The sequence below is a fragment of the Enhydra lutris genome, unplaced genomic scaffold (genome assembly GCF_002288905.1).
Source record: "Enhydra lutris kenyoni isolate GAN:26980312 unplaced genomic scaffold, ASM228890v2 scaffoldscaffold17, whole genome shotgun sequence".
Classification (NCBI taxonomy): domain Eukaryota; kingdom Metazoa; phylum Chordata; class Mammalia; order Carnivora; family Mustelidae; genus Enhydra; species Enhydra lutris.
Window position 1 is genome coordinate 42,872,190 of NW_019154101.1, and position 18,888 is coordinate 42,891,077.

At 34.8% G+C, this 18,888-nt stretch overlaps 1 protein-coding gene across 6 annotated transcripts in view; it reads left to right on the top strand.

Annotated features, from left to right (window-relative positions):
* The window catches only part of LOC111147534 (SUMO1/sentrin specific peptidase 6), a 124,807-nt gene that overhangs the window by 20,966 nt on the left and 84,953 nt on the right, over positions 1-18,888 (top strand). For all 6 annotated transcript variants that reach the window (XM_022503604.1, XM_022503608.1, XM_022503610.1 and 3 more), the window contains exons 2-3: positions 5,035-5,128; positions 7,158-7,218. In XM_022503604.1, coding sequence (XP_022359312.1) covers positions 5,035-5,128; positions 7,158-7,218 — 155 coding nt within the window. The remainder of the gene's footprint in view (positions 1-5,034; positions 5,129-7,157; positions 7,219-18,888) is intronic.

An 18,888-nucleotide genomic window follows, 5' to 3' on the forward strand; every position in this document is an offset into this window, starting at 1 on the left:
TCAAAATAACCTTTTTTTTTTTTTATAAGGAAATAGCTATAGAGAGTCCTTTTGGGTCTGAATATTTCTTTATGTAAAGATTTGTAATAATTCAGTTTCTTTTATTGATGCAGCAGTGTTCAGATCTCGTTGTGCCAGTTTGGTAATACTTGTGTACTTGTAGGTATTTAGGTTTGCTTTCTCTAGTCAGCTAATAAGTCAGTTCCTCCCCATCCACCATTTTAATCTTTCATCAATTTAGTTGTATCTCTCATTTACCATTATGTCCTTTCTGGTTTTTTTTTTTTTGTTCTTAAGTATTTCTCCTTTCTCTCCCCTCCCTCTATTACTGTCATATTAGTGAAGGGTATGGAAAAAATGCATTTATTTAATTTGTGATACTTAACTAGGATCCGTCTTCAACCTTTTATCTCTCCTTCCACTCAATTTCGTAAGTGGAATACAGTGGACATAATTTTCTACTCTCATTATTTCTAATGAACCATAGCAGGATATTGAAATATGGTAATACTCTCAAAGACTTTTGAGGATTCAAGTTTTTGTTTCTACTCCCAAGTTGCCCTAAACTCATGTTTTTAAAATTTGTTTGTGTTTTGTAATTTATTTTTTTATTGACAATAATCGCTTTCATGAGGTTATTTTTTCATTTATTCATTTGTAGGTTCTATCTAATCTGCTGTCAGTTAGGAAATCATATGACTAGATTTATTTGAATTGTGTGTATAGGGTCCTAGTTCCTTCAGTGTGTAAATAATGAACATTTCTTGACTTTTTGCTACCTAGTGACTTTTTTGATTAACTTGCCTGACTCATTTGTTGGGTACTAGTTGCTTGTTTATGAGTCTTTATTAGGCTAGTAATTATTATAGTTCATTACCTTTTCTGTCTTGGTAACATAACTTTTCACCTAACCATATTTTTTTTATTTTTAAAAAAGATATTACCTATCTATTTGAGAGAGGGAGCATGTACACAAGTGGCGGGGGGTGGGAGGTAAAGGCAGAGGGGGAGGGGAAGCAAACTCCTGCTGAGCAGGGAGCCTGACCTGGTCCTCTATCCCAGACCTCCAAGATGAGCCAAAGCAGACACTTAACTGAGTCACACGGGTGCCCCCTAGCCATTTTTTTTAAAACCGGGTTCATTTTATGTTTGATTTTTTTTTTTTTTAAAGTCCTTTTGGGGAATAATTTTAAATTCATAGAGAAGTTTCAAAGATGTTATACAGAGTTTCTGTATCCCATTTATGCATCTTTCCGTGGTGTTGACACCTTACATGATCATTGTATGTTTGTCAAAAACTTGGAAATTAATGTGAGTATAATACCATTACCTAAACCAGACTTTATTTGGATTTCCCTAGTTGTTTCACTGATGTCCTTTTTTTTTTTTTTTTAAGATTTTATTTATTTAGACAGAGAGATACAAGTAGGCAGAGAGGCAGGCAGAGAGGGGTGGGGGAAGCAGGCTCCCTGCTGAGCAGAGCGTCCAATGCAGGGCTTCATGCCAGGACCCTGAGACCATGACCTGAGCTAAAGGCAGAGGCTTAACCCACTGAGCCACCCAGGCACCCCACTGATGTCCTTTTTCTAATTCCAGGAGCCAATCCAGGATATCACACTGCATTTGGTTGTTACATCTCCTTAGTCTTCTCTGATGTGTACAGTTTCTTAATCTTGTTTTTCATAACCTTGATGGTTTTAAAAGCATACAAGTCAAGTATTTTGTAGACTGTTTTTTAGTTTGAGTTTATCTGATGTTTTCTTGTGATTAAACAGGCATTATGAGTTTTGGGGGAAGAAGAGCACAGGACTGAAATGTCATTTTCATCACATATTAAACAGTATATCCTATGAATAAGACATCACTTTTGATGTTAACCTTAATCATGGCCGAGGTAATGATTGTCCTATTTTTTTCACTGTCAGTTTACTTTTTTCTCCTTTCTGTAGTTAGTTCTTGGAAGTGAGTTAGTAAGTCCAGTATATACTGAAGGGGAAGGGAATTAAGTTTCATATCTTGCGGGAAAGAGTTTGTGCATATATCATTTGGAATTCTTTTTTAAGGAAGATAGGTCTTGGGGCACTGGGTGGCTTAATTGGTTAAGTGTCTGCCTTTGGCTCAGGTTATCATCTTGGGGTCCTGGGATCAAGCCCCACATTGGGCTACCTGCTTGGTGGGGAGTCTGCTTCTCCTCGCTCTCTCTCTCAAATAAATTAAAAAAAAAAAAAAAAACTTAAAAAAAAAAAAGGAAGATAGGTCTTTTATCCCGATTTATTTATTTATTCAATCATTTATGTCAGTATGGATTTGTGAATATTTGTTTTATTTTGGGGGTTATAATCCAGGACTGTTGTTTATTTTTGCTAAAATTGTTTCAGGTTTGTTCACCTGTTTGTTGGGAGGTTCAGTTTGGCTCCTGAAACCTTTTGACATTACCCCATCTTAAAACAACAACAACAACAGCAACTCCTTATTTTCTGGCATACAGAATACTCTGGACAGATCTTGTATTTTCTCTGCTCCATCCCTACGTCAGTTATGTCTTCTAGGAGCCCAGACTCCTTTTATTAGAGAATGGTATTTAGAAATCAAGATCGGGTTAAGTGTGCTTGTTGCCTCTGGGGTGTCACTGTTCTCAGAGGGCAAAGCCTTAGTTTTGTAGACTCCTAACCCATGGTACAAGACATACCTGTATGTGTTCCTTTTATCTATGTGTATGTATATTAAAGAAATATGAGTTCATACTGATAACTCTTACTCTAGTATCATTAGAATGAATAGAGTTCATTGTAGTTTTCTTTGTTGCTTATTTGTAACCTTTTTCTCTGACAGGGAGAAACCTTGCTTCTATTATGTACTCTTTATTATTTGTCCAATTCCAGTATGCATGTAAGGAAGTTTCAGATTTGCTCATGTGATTTGTTCCTTCCTATTTCATTATATTTTTGGTTGTAAACTCATATTCTTTGAAACTTTTTGAGGCTTGTATTGAAATTTTATATTTTTGGGGGGGATTTACATTTGATTCTGTTCATCATGGAGAGGCTTTTTTTTTTTGCCTTTAAAAATAGCTTTTTATTGTGGTAAAATATATGTAACATAAAATTTATAATTTTAATCATTCTTAAGTGTACAATTTTAAGATTGTCATTAAGTATTTCAGTAATGTACAACCATCACCACTACCCATTTCCAGAACTTTTGCATCAACCCAAACAAAAACTGTGTACCAGTTAAGAAATAACTCTCCATTTTCCTCTTTCTCCAGCCTCTGTTACCTTCTGTTCTGCTTTCTGTCTCTGAATTTTCCCATCCTAGATACCTCATTTAAATGGAGTCATGTTGTATTTGTTATGTCTAGTATTTAACTCATTGTAATATTTTCAGGGTTCATCCATGTATCAGAATTTCATTCCTTTATGGCTGAATAATGTTCCTGTGTGTGTGTGTGCATATGTACATGCATACAGTACATTTTATTTATTAATTTGTTTTTTGATGGATATTGGGTTGTTTTTACCTTTGGCTATTTTTAATGTTACTATGAGCGTTGGTGGACAAGCATCAGAGTCCATGCTCTCAGTTATTTTGGGTATGCATCTAGAAGTGGGACTTCTGGATCATAGGTAAATTCTATGTTTAATTTTTTGAGGAATTGCCATACTTTCCATGTTAGCTGCACCAATTTACATTCCCACCAGCAATGCATAGAAGTTCCAGTTTCTCCACATCCTTACCAGTATTTTATGTTTTAAAAAAATAATGGCCATTCAGCCTGGGTGGTTCAGTGGGTTAAGCCTCTGCCTTCAGCTCAGGTCATGATCTCAGGACTCCTGGGATCGAGCCCCACATCGGGTTCTCTGCTCAGCAGGGAGCCTGCTCTACCCCACCCCCCACTGCTCTCTGGCTGCATCTCTGCCTCCTTGTGCGCTCTCTCTCTCTCTCTCTGTCAAATAAGTAAATAAATAAATAAATATTTTTAAAAAATAATGGCTGTTCTAATGGGTGTGAAGTAGTAACTCATTTTAGTTTTAATTTGCATTTCCCTTACATTTAGTGATAATCAGGATCTTGTGAGACTCTTAATTATAGGCTTTTCTGGCCTACATAGGTACAGTTATGAAAATTGTGGTCCCAAACCTGAGTAATTTTGAGCTTATGGTTAGGAATTATTTAACCATGGAGTAAATATACTTTGTCTTCAATTCAACCCCAAAACCCAGGGCATAGACAAGACGTCATTATTATTTCCTCTATTTTCCAGTTTCTTTTTTTCCCCCTTGCTCACCTAGTTGGAAGGTTGCCCTACAGGTCTTCTGGTCTTCAGTCTGACCTCTCATCTTGCTGTCTTCCCAAATCTGATCTTAAAGCCCAAGGCCTAGGACATCAGGGTTTTGGTTTTTGTCGTATGACTCCAAGACAAATGCCAGCTTCAGAACTTCATTTATCTCTCTGAGTACACAACTTCCGGTCGTTTATGGCTTCAGGGGGATTCAGCCATACACTTAAGAATTTTTTAAAACTCATGAGCATGTTTGGTGTTCTGATCTAGAGAGTGCCTGGCCATCAAGTTCACCATATTGTCAATGCAGAAAACCTAGTTTTTCTTCTGTTAAAAGGCTGAGGTGATTGACTGAAGTAAAGAAAAGGCTAGTAGTCTGGATATATGTCTCATAAATAGAGCAGGCTAACTAATGGGCACTAATTTCTAGGATCAGTAATCAAATATGGAGATACTGGGTTGATTTTTATGTATTTCGTACATAATCATGTGCTTCATCCATTTTTATTGTATCTTACTAATTTGGGCTTCTTCTTGGTAACACACTCATGCATATGGACAACTGTTAAATTAGCAAAAACAGATTTTAATGTATTCTTTTTCACTTCGGAGGAAATAAGATGTTTATAAGAAATAGTAAAATAGCAAGACAAGAAAAAATTTAGACTAACCAAAGAGCTTGGGAAATGCTTAATTTTATTTTATATTGAATAGCTCTATGGAATACTTATCTGAGTTTGTTTTTGTTTCAGCTTTGGCTAGATCAGAATCTAAGAGAGATGGAGGTTTTAAAAATAATTGGAGCTTTGATCATGGAGACGAAAGTGAAGGCGATACAGATAAAGAGTAAGAACTCCCCCCCCCCTCAGATATTTTATAAGAATTTCATTAAAAAATGATTTATATTCCATGGAAGTATTTCTAAGAGTATGGTATTTTTTACTTTAAAAAAATGTCTATTATAGTAGCCTCAAGGGAAGAAAATGCCGGGTTTTTTTATTAAATAACCGTGCTGTTATGTTTCTCCGTATTTTGAAATGTGTAAATATGTGCATGTGATACATACAAGCTTACAATTAAAAGTTGACCATTGAGATTTTCAATTAAAGAAATTGGGCTTTTTTGTTTTTAAAGAACATTCTCTTCAGGCAGTGATTTGAAAAGCTACCATTTATCATGAATAAGTGAACTCAGATGAAAGCTCCTGAATTCTGTGTGAAAGTTTATATCCTATAGTATCTTTCTTCATAGTTGTCCCATCCATCTTAGATCACATTACCACCAGAGAAAGCAGAAAAAATATAAATATTAAACACAGATGTTGATCCAGACAGAAATTATTCATTACATTTTGTTAGTGTGCTTGAAATGTCTGCTTTGTAAAATTTAAATGATAGTTTTAATAGAACCTTTTGCATATCATGAAATCTGTATTGCAAAATCACCATTGCTATTATTAGGTGCCTTGATTTATTGATCTGGTTTTCCACTGGCTAGCACTAGTTCAGAGATACACAAGTATATGTTCATTTGTGTGTGTGTGTGTGTGTATATATATATATATATATATATATATGGTTGTGTGTGTGTGTGTGTACATACACACATTTTTATATACACACACACACCCATATACATACACATACACGTTATATATAAATCCATAAAGTTATACCAAAACTATAAGTATTTTTTAAAAAATTGTACACAAGAAGTTATTCAGAGTATATTGGCTGAATACTGTGGGAGCTTCACTTCTGTCTGGGGAAAAGCTCCATTCATAATTACCACTTTTATGTGCCTTCATCTATGAGATACTGAATTGAAGTGAACTTTTAAGGAGAGCTTTGAACTGGTATGTTTCTCAGCTAAAATTGGTATTTTATGGTTGTCTTTCTCTTGTTTTTTTATTTCTATTTTTAACTAAGATAAATTTTTAGTATTTATTTAGTTTCAAAAAATTGGAATTAAATCTGAAATTGAGTAGAAAGCATGTGACCTTTTAAACATTTTTGTAAAATGTTTGGAAGAAAATTTTTAGTATGAAAAAAGTTGGGATATGTATAAACTATAATGGAACAAACATTTTATATTTTTATTTTAAATATTTTTATTTTAATAGGATTTTACTAAAAATAGCTCTGCAGAGTTGTCTTTAGAAGAAGGTATTTTGACTTTCTTTTTAGATTTGTCATGATTATGTAAAAATTTTTATATTTTAAAGTGTTACCTGTTCTGTATATTTCATTTATGAATTACACTCTTTGGCTCATCATTATAAGAGGCTCCTTAGGAGCTTCAGCTTTTTTAATATCTTGAGATTAACATGAGCTATTAATAGATATATCATTCTGGTCTTTTAGAGTCTTAGACCAATCATTCCAAAGCGTTGATATTTTTAAGAGTTGCTGCGGTAACACACTTTTTTTTAACATCATCTAAGGTTTCTTACCATTTTTTTTTATCTGTTTTGTTTCTCTGTTCTTTCCCCCTAATTTTAAATCTAAGACAGAAAGGAAAAATGAGTAATTATATATGAAATCTACATTTAAGGAAACAAAAATTGCATGTTTGTTTATAGCAAGGGTCAGCAAACAATAGGCACATGGACCCAATCTGGGCCACCATTGGATTTTGTTAAGAGTTTTATTGGAATATAGCCACACATATGATCCATGGCTGCTTTTCTACTAAAATAGCAGAGTAGTTGGTATAGAGACTGAATAGCCTAGAAAGCCCAATTTACTCTCTGGCCCTTTATAGAAAAAGTTTGCTGATCCCTGAATTAGGTAGGCAAAGAGTAAAACTTCTGAATTTAATGTATGGGTTGTAATTGTCACTTAAGGTTTTTTTTCCCCCCTTATTTTCTGTGTAGTGAGGCAAATCTACTCAGTGTAGATGAAGATGAGGATTCTGAGACCTCAAAAGGAAAAAAGGCAAGTGTGCTTTTCTGACTTTTTTTGGTTAATATTTTAGGTTATATACTAAAAACTAATGCTTCAAAAGAATACTTTTACATATATATTTATGTTTTTATTTATTTGACAGAGAGAGACAGAGAGAGACAGATCACAAGTAGGCAGAGAGGCAGGCAGAGAGGGAGGGGAAAAGCAGGCTCCCCTCCAAGCAGGGAGCCCAATGCGGGGCTCGATCCTAGGACCCTTGAGATCATGACCCAATCTGAAGGCAGAGGCTCAACCCACTGAGCCACCCAGGTGCCCCTTTTTAAATTTTTCTATTGAAATTCCCAACCACCCACTTTCCCACCCAAGGCTAGTGGTGTTCCCAGTGTCTTGTTTATTCCATCAGATTTTATGCATTACAAAGAAAGTATATTTTTCTTGCCCTACCCTCTTACATTAACATAATTAATAGCGTACTGTACATGATTTTTAATCTTTTTAAAATTAATGTATCTTAGAGACCATCCATAAGCATCCATTTAAACACCCTTGTTATTTTCCATGGGTGTATAGTTTTCCATTGTATGATGTACTGTTCTTGTCCAATACAACAGTACTGAAGGATATTTATGGTGTTGTCCACCGTTTCTTCTCACCCTAAAATAAGTTGAATAAAGTCTCCTTCTATGTGGGTTAACTTGCATATATACAAACATATCTGTAAGAAGAATTCCTGGCAGGAGAGCTGCTGTATCAGGACAGGTACATTTCTAATTTTGTTATACCTGATTTACGCTTTTACCAGCAAATCTGAGTATGCCTGTTTCCCCATATGTTTGTCACAGTGTTATCAACCTTTTGATATTTGTTGGCAAAAATAGTATCTTGGTATAGTCTTAATTTGCATTTCTTTTGTTATGAATAAGTTGACTGTTTTCATATGTGTAGTCTATTTCCTTTTTGATGATTACTGGTTAATATCCTTTGCCTATGTTTCTATTTAGTCTTTTTTTTTTTTTTTTTTTTTAAGATTTTATTTCTTCATTTGACAGAGAGAGACACTGCGAGAGAGGGAACACAAGCAGGGGAAGTGGAAGAGGGAGAAGCAGTCTTCTTGCCGAGCAGGGAGCCCAATGTAGGGAGCCCGATATAGAGGTCGATCCTATGACATGAGCTGAAGGCAGACACTTAACAACTGAGCCACCCAGGTGCCCCTCTGTTTAGTCTTTAGAATATTACTGAGTCAGAGGAATTCTTTTTATATTGAGCCCAGGCACACATTTTCTCACATTTTTGACAGCTCTGAAATCTGTCTAGATGCATCTTATAATAATGGCATGATGTGGTTTAATTAGAAAATTTTTCTTGGGACACCTGGGTGGCTCAGTTGGTTAAGCATCTGTCTTCAGCTCTAGTCATGATCCCAGACTCTTGGGATTTAGTCCCACATGGGGATCCCTGCTCAGTAAGGAGCCTGCTTCTCCCTCTGCCTGTCGCTCCCACCCCCACCCCGCCGCTTGTACTCTTGTGCTCTTGCTCGCTCTCTCTCTGGTAAATAAATAAAATAAAATAAAAAATTTTTTTTTCTTGCACATTAGTATTTACAATGATATGTATCTTACAGTGGTTCCTTAGGTTTGATGAAATACGGTGTTTGGGAGAAATTGGCCCCTTGCTGTGATACTATCAGCTAATATTTTAAACCAGTTTTTTGATTTTTTTTTTTTTTTTTTTTTTTTTACTAATCTTTTGTCTTTGCTTTTGGTGATTATTACCTTTGAGAAAATGTATTTTCTTATGTTGTCGAACTATGTATATATTTTTTCCTTTTATGGCTTCTGGGTTAGAGTCTTTGTTCCTGATGATGTTAACTTAGTTACTTACTTGCTTTGTCCTACTAGATAAATAGTTTCACAATACCAATACAAATATAATTGCTAATAAAGTGATTTAAAAATTTTTTCCTTCTTTTGCTTGTTGGTGTTTGGTGGCACCACCAGGTATATCCTACTAGGAATGTGTATTTAAATTACTTTTTTTTTTTTGTTTTGTTTTTTGGTTTTTTTTTAAGTGAACTTTTATTTATTTATTTATTTATTTATTTATTTATTTATTTTACGTAATCTCTACTGCCAACCTGGAGCTTGAATTCATAACCTTGAGTTTATCTCCTCTGAGCCAGCCAGGCACCTCTAAATTACTGTTTTTAAATCAATTGAAATGATTTAATTTGTTTTATAATTATGCAAAAAATATTTACACGATTCCAAAGTCATATCTATGAAAGTTTTATTCAGAGAAGTCTAGGTTTTGTTTGATTCCTTCTATCCTTTTCTCTTTGACCAAAAAAATTACATTGTTTATAGCCCTTAATTGTTCTTTCCTTTAATTTTTAATGGAATCTACAACTCTTCTCAGAGAAACCATCCACACTGTTTGCTACCTTGATTGTTTTACTTAACAGTATGGTCTGTGGACCACTCCACTAACAAACTATTTAGAAATCTTTATTATCTCTTTTATTGTTAAATAGTACTACAGTGAATGGATGAACAGTAGATAATTACTTGGTTCCCTAGAGATGAGCAGAGGTCTTTCCCAGTCTTTTGCTGTTGTAAGCAGTACTTAAATAAAGCCTCTTGCTTATGTTTTCTCGTACCTTTATGGTATATTTGTGGAATAGATTCCTAGAATTGCAGTTGCCATTTCAGAGGATAAATTTACATGTAATTTTGCTAGTTAGTGCTAAATGCCTCATTCATAGGAATTAGCATTTGCCATTCCCACTGATAATAAATGAGAGTTCCTATGTCTTTGTAATCTTGGGAAGCATGTGGTCAGACTTGAATTTTTACCAATCTGGGATAGCACCCTCTTCACATATTTCCTATACTTACAGTTGAATAATAGTGGGACTTCTAAATTTCTTCTGCCCCCCCAATCTTTGTGGGTTTTTTTTCTTCCACAACATCTCTATTTTGTCATTTAAGGGAAATTACAGAATTTAAAGTTTTTTTCTTACGGGCACCTGGGTGGCTCAGTGGGTTAAAATCTTTGCCTTCGGCTCAGGTCATGATTTCAGGGTCTTGGTATTGAGCCCCGAGTCGGGCTCTCTGCTTGGTGGGGAGCCTGCTTCCTCCTCTCTCACTGCCTGCCTCTCTGTTTACTTGTGATCTCTGTCTGTCAAATAAATAAATAAAATCTTTTTAAAAAAATAAAGTTTTTCTCTTAGTACTCTAAAATTTTTATTAAGTTACATTGAAAAACTATAAGGTTTTTCATATTGCAGTTTTCTTTAGCTTTTTTTTAACATCTTGATTGCTTAGATTGTTGTTGCTTAGGTGTTCTTCAGTCAGATAGAAATACATTGTACTTTGCAGGGAAAAATAAAAGGTGTTTTTTTTTGTTTTTTTTTGTTTTTTTTTTTTAAAGATTTTATTTATTTATTTGTCAGAGAGAGAGAGGGAGAGAGAGCGAGCACAGGCAGACAGAATGGCAGGCAGAGGCAGAGGGAGAAGCAGGCTCCCTGACGAGCAAGGAGCCCGATGTGGGACTCGATCCCAGGACGCTGGGATCATGACCTGAGCCGAAGGCAGCTGCTTAACCAACTGAGCCACCCAGGCGTCCCTAAAAGGTGTTTTTAATTACTAACTTCTGTGACCTTGGTTTTCAATTTACATGTTTTTTTTTTTCTTGAAGATGCCCTTAATTCCAAAAACTGCCTTATACATTTTTAAGGATGTAAGTGTTGATATTTTAAAATAAAACTTAAATGATATTTATGTGTATCTAGTGATCTCTTAAATAATTCTGATTTGCAGCTCAGCATCATCTATTTTAAAAATACATGTACCATCTCCTCTTTGACAGTTGGAAATTTTATACTGTGCCTTTTTCTCCTTAAATTCATATTTTTGTTCAATTTCATATATATATATATATTTGTATATGTATTTTAACTTCATGTCTTTTTATGCAATTGAAAATCTTTTACTTAATCACACTAATAGATACACATGTATTGAAATTTAACATTAAATAACTATCACTACAAGGTTCTAAGTATCTTTTTTACTGGATTGAGTTATCCTTATAATTATTATTAAAGACTTAATCTAAAAATATGTTATAGTTATTTGTAATTATTAAATTTATTATGTAAAATTATATTAGAAATATATTTCTTAAAATGGGTGGTGCTGTTTTCTTTCTTTATTCATTTGGTTCCTATATCCATGAACAAGTGTTATTATTGCTAAATAAGACTTTCAGTAGCAATTTTCTTTCCTTTTTTTTTTTTTTTTTTTTAAGATTTATTTAAGAGAGAGCCCACGTGTGTGAACGAGTATGGGGGCAGCGAAGGGAAAGGGAGAGTCTCAAGCCGACTCCACGCAGAGCCCAGGGCTTGATCTCACAAACCTGAGATCACAGCCTAAGCCAAAACCAAGAGTCAGAAGCTTAGCCAGCTGTGCCATTCAGGCACTTTGCAATTTTCTTAAACTTTTTAAACCAAATGCTGAGAAATTTGGTCATATAATAAATAGATAAGGATAGAGTTTTTCTGTAGCATTATCCTTCAGTTCTTTGCTTTTGAATTAAATGCCAAAAATCACGTAGCAACATAATATTTAAAAGGTAAAAATAATTTGTGGTCCAGTCATTAGAGTCATTGCTCTTCTGAATTTGGGGAAGTATATTAAAAAGGTTTTATCACACTTGACAAGTGACCAATAATTATACTTGCTACTTTTAGATTCCCTTTTTTTTTTTTTTAACTAGATACTGTGAGAAATAATTTAAAAAACTGAAATCTTGTTAACTGCAGGATGCCTCTGCCAATATGATATTTTTTTGTGAACTATTTTGTAATTTTTGTTTTGTGTATTTTTTAAAATGTTGGAACTACATATTTTGTTCATTTACTCTATGGAATATATATATATATGTATATATACATACATATAAAACTTATTTGACAAGGCCAGTCCATGTAGTCCTGCCAATCAGTTAAATTAAGTATACTATTTATCTATAAATCTTTGTTTTCATTTTTCACTGCAAGTATACATGTTAATTTGTATTTTCATGACAAGCATTTCATTTCACTTCAGAATTCTAAGGTAGAAAAATACAACCTTGGTTTTGACCTGAGTTTGTTCCTTGGTTGTAATAAGCCACAGCAGATTTCAATCTTGTTTTAAAAACTTAGGGTTTCGGGAGGTGCCTGGGTGGCTCAGTGGGTTAAAGCCTCTGCCTTCAGCTCAGGTCATTATCTCAGGGTCCTGGGATGGAGCCCCGCGTCAGGCTCTCTGCTTGGTGGGGAGCCTGCTTCTTCCTCTCTCTCTGCCTGCCTCTCTGCCTACTTGAGATCTCTGTCTGTCAAATAAGTAAATAAAATCTTTAAAAACAAAAACAAAAGCAAAAAGAACTTAGGCTTTCGGGATGCCTGGGTGGCTCAGTCGGTTAAGCCGCTGCCTTCAGCTCAGGCCATGATCCCAGGGTTCTGGGATCGAGTTCCGCATCGGGCTCCTTGCTCCACAGGGAACCTGCTTCTTTCTCCCCACCTCTGCCTGCCACTCTGCCTGCTTGTGCGTTCTCTCTCTCTCCCTCTCTCTGACAAATAAATAAACAAATCTTTAAAACAAACAAAAAAAACCTTAGATTTTCTTTGAGTTCTCACTTGATTTTCTCCTTGGAACAATGCTTTTCTTGATTATAATTGGAATAGAATATACAGAGCCAGTAAGTGCAAATTTTTATCACTTTTGTTTTCCATTTTGCAATTAAATTAAGGAAATCTAATAAGCTTGGTCTAGAATATCCAGTTTCTGACCCATGGTTAGAAATACATGTATTTTAAGAGAAATATTTATAAAATGGGGAAAGATATGAAGACCTCCTATTATTTTTTGTGCCAAAAGAGATCCAAGTGTTTCCAGTTGTTCCTTTCAGGAAGTTTTTAGATTCTAATACAATAGGTGAGAATTATGTCTTTCTCTTGTAAAACAGATAAAAGTTTATTGGGAAAGGAGGTACTGTATAATGCCTTTTCTATAGATGGGTTTAAATACACATTCCTAGTAGGATATACCTACCCATCTATAGATGGGTTTCTATAGATGTTTTTTTTTGTTTTTTTTTTTTTTTTAAAGATTTTATTTATTTATTTGAGAGAGAGACAGTGAGAGAGAGCATGAGCGAGGAGAAGGTCAGAGAGAGAAGCAGACTCCCCGCGTAGCCGGGAGCCCGATGCGGGACTCGATCCCGGGACTCCAGGATCATGACCTGAGCCGAAGGCAGTCGTCCAACCAACTGAGCCACCCAGGTGTCCCTATAGATGGGTTTTAAAGTAAATCGGTTTTAAGAAAGTGTAAAAATGGAGATTGAGGATTTAGGAATTGATTCCCTTAGAAAGTTTTTGTATATCCTAAGGGGTTACATATTCTTGGATTTTTAATGGCTTGTAGGTAATATATAGGTCCATATGGATCATTGGTTTAAACTGATACAGTTCCTCTTCTCAAATGAGCATGGAATTAGGAGTAGGTTTTTTCTTGGATTAAAAATGTCTTCGTATTCTTCCCCTTCCCTTTCACAGAATAATCTGTTTACCTTTGGGCTTCTCCAGTTTCCTTGTGTCTCTTTAGATAATAGATACATGTCTTTCATTAGTTCTGGAAAAATTTTAATCATTATAACTGTGGATATTACTTTTCCACATTATTCTTTCCAGAACTTTTGTTAGAATTAATAATAATACCGTTTTTTCATATCCTTTAACTTGTATTTTATATACAAAAGAAAAAAAGGGGGTGCCTGAGTGGCTCAGTCGTTAAGTGTCTGCCTTGGGCTCAGGTCATGATTCCAGGGTCTTAGGATCGAGCCCCACATCGGGCTCCCTGCTCAGCGGGAAGCCTGCTTCTCCCTCTCCCACAGCCCCTGCTTGGGTTTCCTCTCTCGCTGTGTCTCTGTGTCAAATAAATAAATAAAATCTTTAAAAAAAAAAAAAAAGGATAAAGAGTAAAGAACAAAATCATTCCTATACCATATTCTAGGTAATTTCCTCAGCTCTGTCTTGTAATTCACTACGTTTTATCTTTATCTTTGTCTTAATCTGCTATTTAATATTTCCGTTGAATTCGTCTTTTTTCTTTTTAAAAAAATTTTAATTATTTTTTTTAAGTGGGCTCCACACCAAGTCTGGAGTCCCAACATGGTGCTTAAACTGATGACCCTGAGATGAAGACCTGAGTGGAAATCAAGAGTCAGACACTTAACTAACGGAGCCACCCAGGTGCCCCTTAAAAAAAAAGGCGGGAGGCATTTATCATTTGTAGAACTTCTGTTGGTTCTCTTTCAAAATTTTGTTTTTTCCCTAGTTTCTAATTCTATTTATTGTTTCAATATCCATTTTGTTTTTAAGAATTTAAATGTCTTTAATGTACATTTTATGTATCTAATTTAATAGATTCTTGTTTTAATAGATTCTTTTAGGTTATCTTATTTTCTGAAGTTCTTAGGTGCTAAATATCCTGAATACTTGTTTTTTTGTTGTTGTTGTTAAATTGACTTATTTGACGTCTGGTAAGTTTGGGTGGATGGTAACCACATATTGATAATTTTTACACATTTCCACAGTCCCAATGAAATATTTATTCATGCAGCAAAAATACGTATTGATTACAGTGTTCCATATTTTGCTGGCAAGCAAAATAGACAAGTTTCTTTTTCCTATGGAGCTTAAATTCTAGTAACTGAATATACTCATTTGTTACGTAATGAGTAATATAATACAAAGTTGGCAAACTAAGGCTCAGAGGCCAAATCTGGCCTATAGCCTATGGCCTAGGAAACATTTTTAAATGGTTCCCCCAAAGTCAAAAGAATGCTGCATGACTATTACACGAAATATGAATTTTGTTTCATAAATAAAATTTTATTGGAAAATCAGCTGTGTTCATTTGTTTATGTATTGTCTATTACTGCTTTCATGGTACAACACAGATTTGAATTAGTTGCGCAGAGTTGAGTGATTTCAGTAGAGATTGTATGACTACTTGTTATGTGGCCTTCTACAAAAAAGTTTTGCTGATCCTTATCCTGTTGTTTTTACCTTTACCATGTAAAGGCATTCTATGTAGATTGATACCCAGTTAGGAGAAACAGCTTTTTTGGATGGGTAATAAATATTTGAGTTAGTTAGACAGAGAGTATCATATTCTAGGCATGCTTAATATCCATTTCATAGGATGTTGTAAGATAGATGTTTGTTCTCCTGATCTTATGCTTGCATTAGCTAGAAAACTGTCTTAGACTACTGAAGGGGGAGAGGCAAACAGGAAGGAAAATTAAAGTTTTTGGGGAACCTCCAGACTGAATATATTATCTTGAATTTGAGTAGTGGTAGTTCTCTTCTCTGTGAAATAGTCATCCATAAATGAATGGCTTGATTTTTAAAATTTTTTTATGTTATTTCTCCCAGGAATTTGATGTAGATAAGCAAATTGAGAGCACAAATAAAATGAGGGAAAATAAAAATTATTAGGCAGAGAGAAGTAGATTATTAGGGATTTAAAATAATTTATATATTGTATTTTAATTCAGTAGTTATTTTTAAGTGTTCTGCAAGCTAGAATTATGTCCTATAGATCTACACTTGTGTGAAGAGAATCTTTACAACTTTATATCCTATGATTCTTCTGTGGAATAAATTCTCCCCCTACCCCCACCCTTCCCGGAGCTACCTCCTAAGTGTAGCAGTGGTAGGGAACTTTTTCTAAGGTAATTTGATGGTATATTAAGAGATTTTCTTGAGATAAATCATCTCTTAAAAAGCTTAAAGTACTGGTTTTCTGTTGCCAACTGAAGTGTATATAGTTTTTAATAGTAACCTATAGGCAATGGAATTGGGAAATTTAAGAATTTAGTTTATAGATCCTCTTGCTTTAATGGTGGGCTTGTTGGGTTGTTTGTTGCTGTGCCCTAATGCTTTCTCAAAAAAGTTTTGAAAATGTATGGGCATTTAATCAAATATGGTTGAATTAGCTGAGTTATGTACCTGCATATTAGGTATGATAATTTTGGCTTAAACAGTTCTTAATAGGGAAGATTAACTTTCTACATTTATATAAAGGAATATTTAGCACAGTTCCTTTGTTTTTGAGATATTTTGTATCCTAATGATGAATTCTTCTTGAATAACACAGTTTGTCTTAGCTTTTTTTTTTTTTTTTTGGTTAAGCATCCTATTTTTATTTCTCTAAACACTGTAAAAATTCCTCATGCATGGGAAATCATAGGCTTTGGAATCAGACCAGTCTTTAAATGTTTAAAGCCATTTAGCTAGTTTGGACAAGTTACTTTGCTTTTTAAGTTCAATAAATTTTGTAACAGAGGGATAGAATATCAGTAAAGTTTAAATGACTTACGTGCAGAGATTTTGAGAGAAGAGAATTGAAGTGCGAAATTTGAATGTGTTAATCCCATCACTCAGTAGCAGCAAGTAATTGGCCTGATGTTTTAGGTGTGGTTGTTGAATCACAATCTAAAGAACTACTGAAATGTCTAAAATAAGGAGATTGAATATAAAGTAACTTACATAATGCCTATTCATACTAAGTGTTCACTAAATACTAATTTTCATAATTGCCTAGATAGGAGTGGAATTTGCTACTGAGATTCTATTTTAATGTTAAATGCTTTATTACAACATGTGCAAAGATTGAGGGTTTATATTGAAATATAAATATTATATTTGGGAGGCTAGTTGGAATTTTCTGGCCCAGTCAAATCCGCTACACCATGTAGCTCATACATACTTCTGTAAAGTATATCCCTAAGTTCATCCTTCCACACAAAAGTTTAAAGCTGAAACCATCTAAACTAGTTCAGATAATGCTGTTCTCCCCAGCTTGTGCCAGGTTCTCTCTGTATCTAGCCTGTGTTACCTGAGATCAATTTATGATTTCATTTTGTTGTGTGGAACTCACAGTCTGTGGACAGTCTTACTACAGGGACCTCACACATCCTGCCAGATGGTGTTTTATTTATTTATTTTTAAAGATTTTATTTATTTATTTGTCAGAGAAAGAGAGACAGACAGAGAGCACAAGCAGGGGGAGAGGCAGGCAGAGAGAGAAGCAAGCTCCCCATTGAGCCACCCAGGTGTCCAGCCAAATGGTGTTTTAAAACTTCACCCTCTTTGGTAAAATATCTCCTGGAGGATCTTTCTACTCTTCTCCCCAGTCTCATTGTTCCCTAACCCTTTTTCTCTGAGTACATTGGATTTTTTGTTTGTTTGTTTCGGGTCTTTCATGACAAAAGGGCTTTGTTGAAACTGGGGGCTGCTTACTGTTGCTTAGTACTGCTTCCTCAGAGCATGGACAAATAAGTACACAATAGGCATGGGATATATATTTGCTGACTGGCTTATGGCACCAAATGAATGGATATTCCTGCCCCAAAATGATCTGGAAATCAAGTCAAATCAGGAACCATTTGGGGAAGGGTCTTAATTAGGTTCTATAAGCAGTAGAGAATAAAGTTTTTTGAAGCAGATAGGTTGTTTAATCTTTCAAAAGGTACTCTACCAAATTCTGACACCCTACCACTTCACTTTATTAAATGCTAAGGTGAAAGGTTGTTTCTTTAATAGAGACTAATACCAATATGAGATTTTGACAAAGACACCTAGAACTCTCTCAACAATCCGTAGGAAAATTCTGGTTATAAGAAGTATTATGTATAGTTCTTTATTTATAACACATGCAGTCTTTTAAATAGTCTAAATTTTGTATCAAGGCATCAGAGGCTAGGAAGTTGGGTCAAAAGGATTGGACTACCGGTGAAATACGTTCATTCATTTGTGTTTTGATGTTGTGCTGTCTTCTTTATAAGATTCTGAGTAACATAAAAGGTTATATAAAATTCACTGTTGTATTTCATTTGAGAACATCATCAAATCATTTTTGGTTGTATTAGTCAGAATGTCTTCTTTATTAAGCTCTCTCAATGAGAATTTCAAGTATTGTAGTTATGTTACCATTTGCTGTGCATTACTTTATCAATCTTTATTACTTTTATGTCTTTATTTAAATTCAGGTAAGTTAACATATAGTATAGTATTGGTTTCAGGAGTAGAATTTAGTGATCCATCACTTATATATAACACCCAGTGCTCATCCCAGTAAGTGCCCTTCTTAATGCCCATCACCCATTTAGTGCATTTACCCACTCTCCTCCCCCTAGCAACTCTCAGTCTGTTCTCTGTAGCTAAGAGTCTCTTATGGTTTGTCTTCCTCCCTGTTTTTGTTTTTGTTTTTGTTTTAAGATTTTATTTATTTATTTGAAAGAGAGTGAGAGAGAGAGAGCACAAGAAGGGGAGGGTCAGAAGGAAAAGCAGACTCCCCACTGAACAGAGAGCCAGATGGAGGACCTGATCTCAGGACTCCAGGATCATGACCTGGGCCAAAGGCAGTTGCTTAAGCAACTGAGCCACCCAGGTGCCCCGCCCTCTCTGTTTTTATCTTATTTTTCCTTCCCTTCCCCTCTGACTTATTTCACTTAGCATTATGCTCTCTGGCTCCACCCATATCCTTGCAAATGGCAAGATTTCATTGTTTTTTATGGCTGAGGAATATTCCACTGTGTATATATATATATTGCACACACATACACACACACACCACATCTTCTTTATCCATT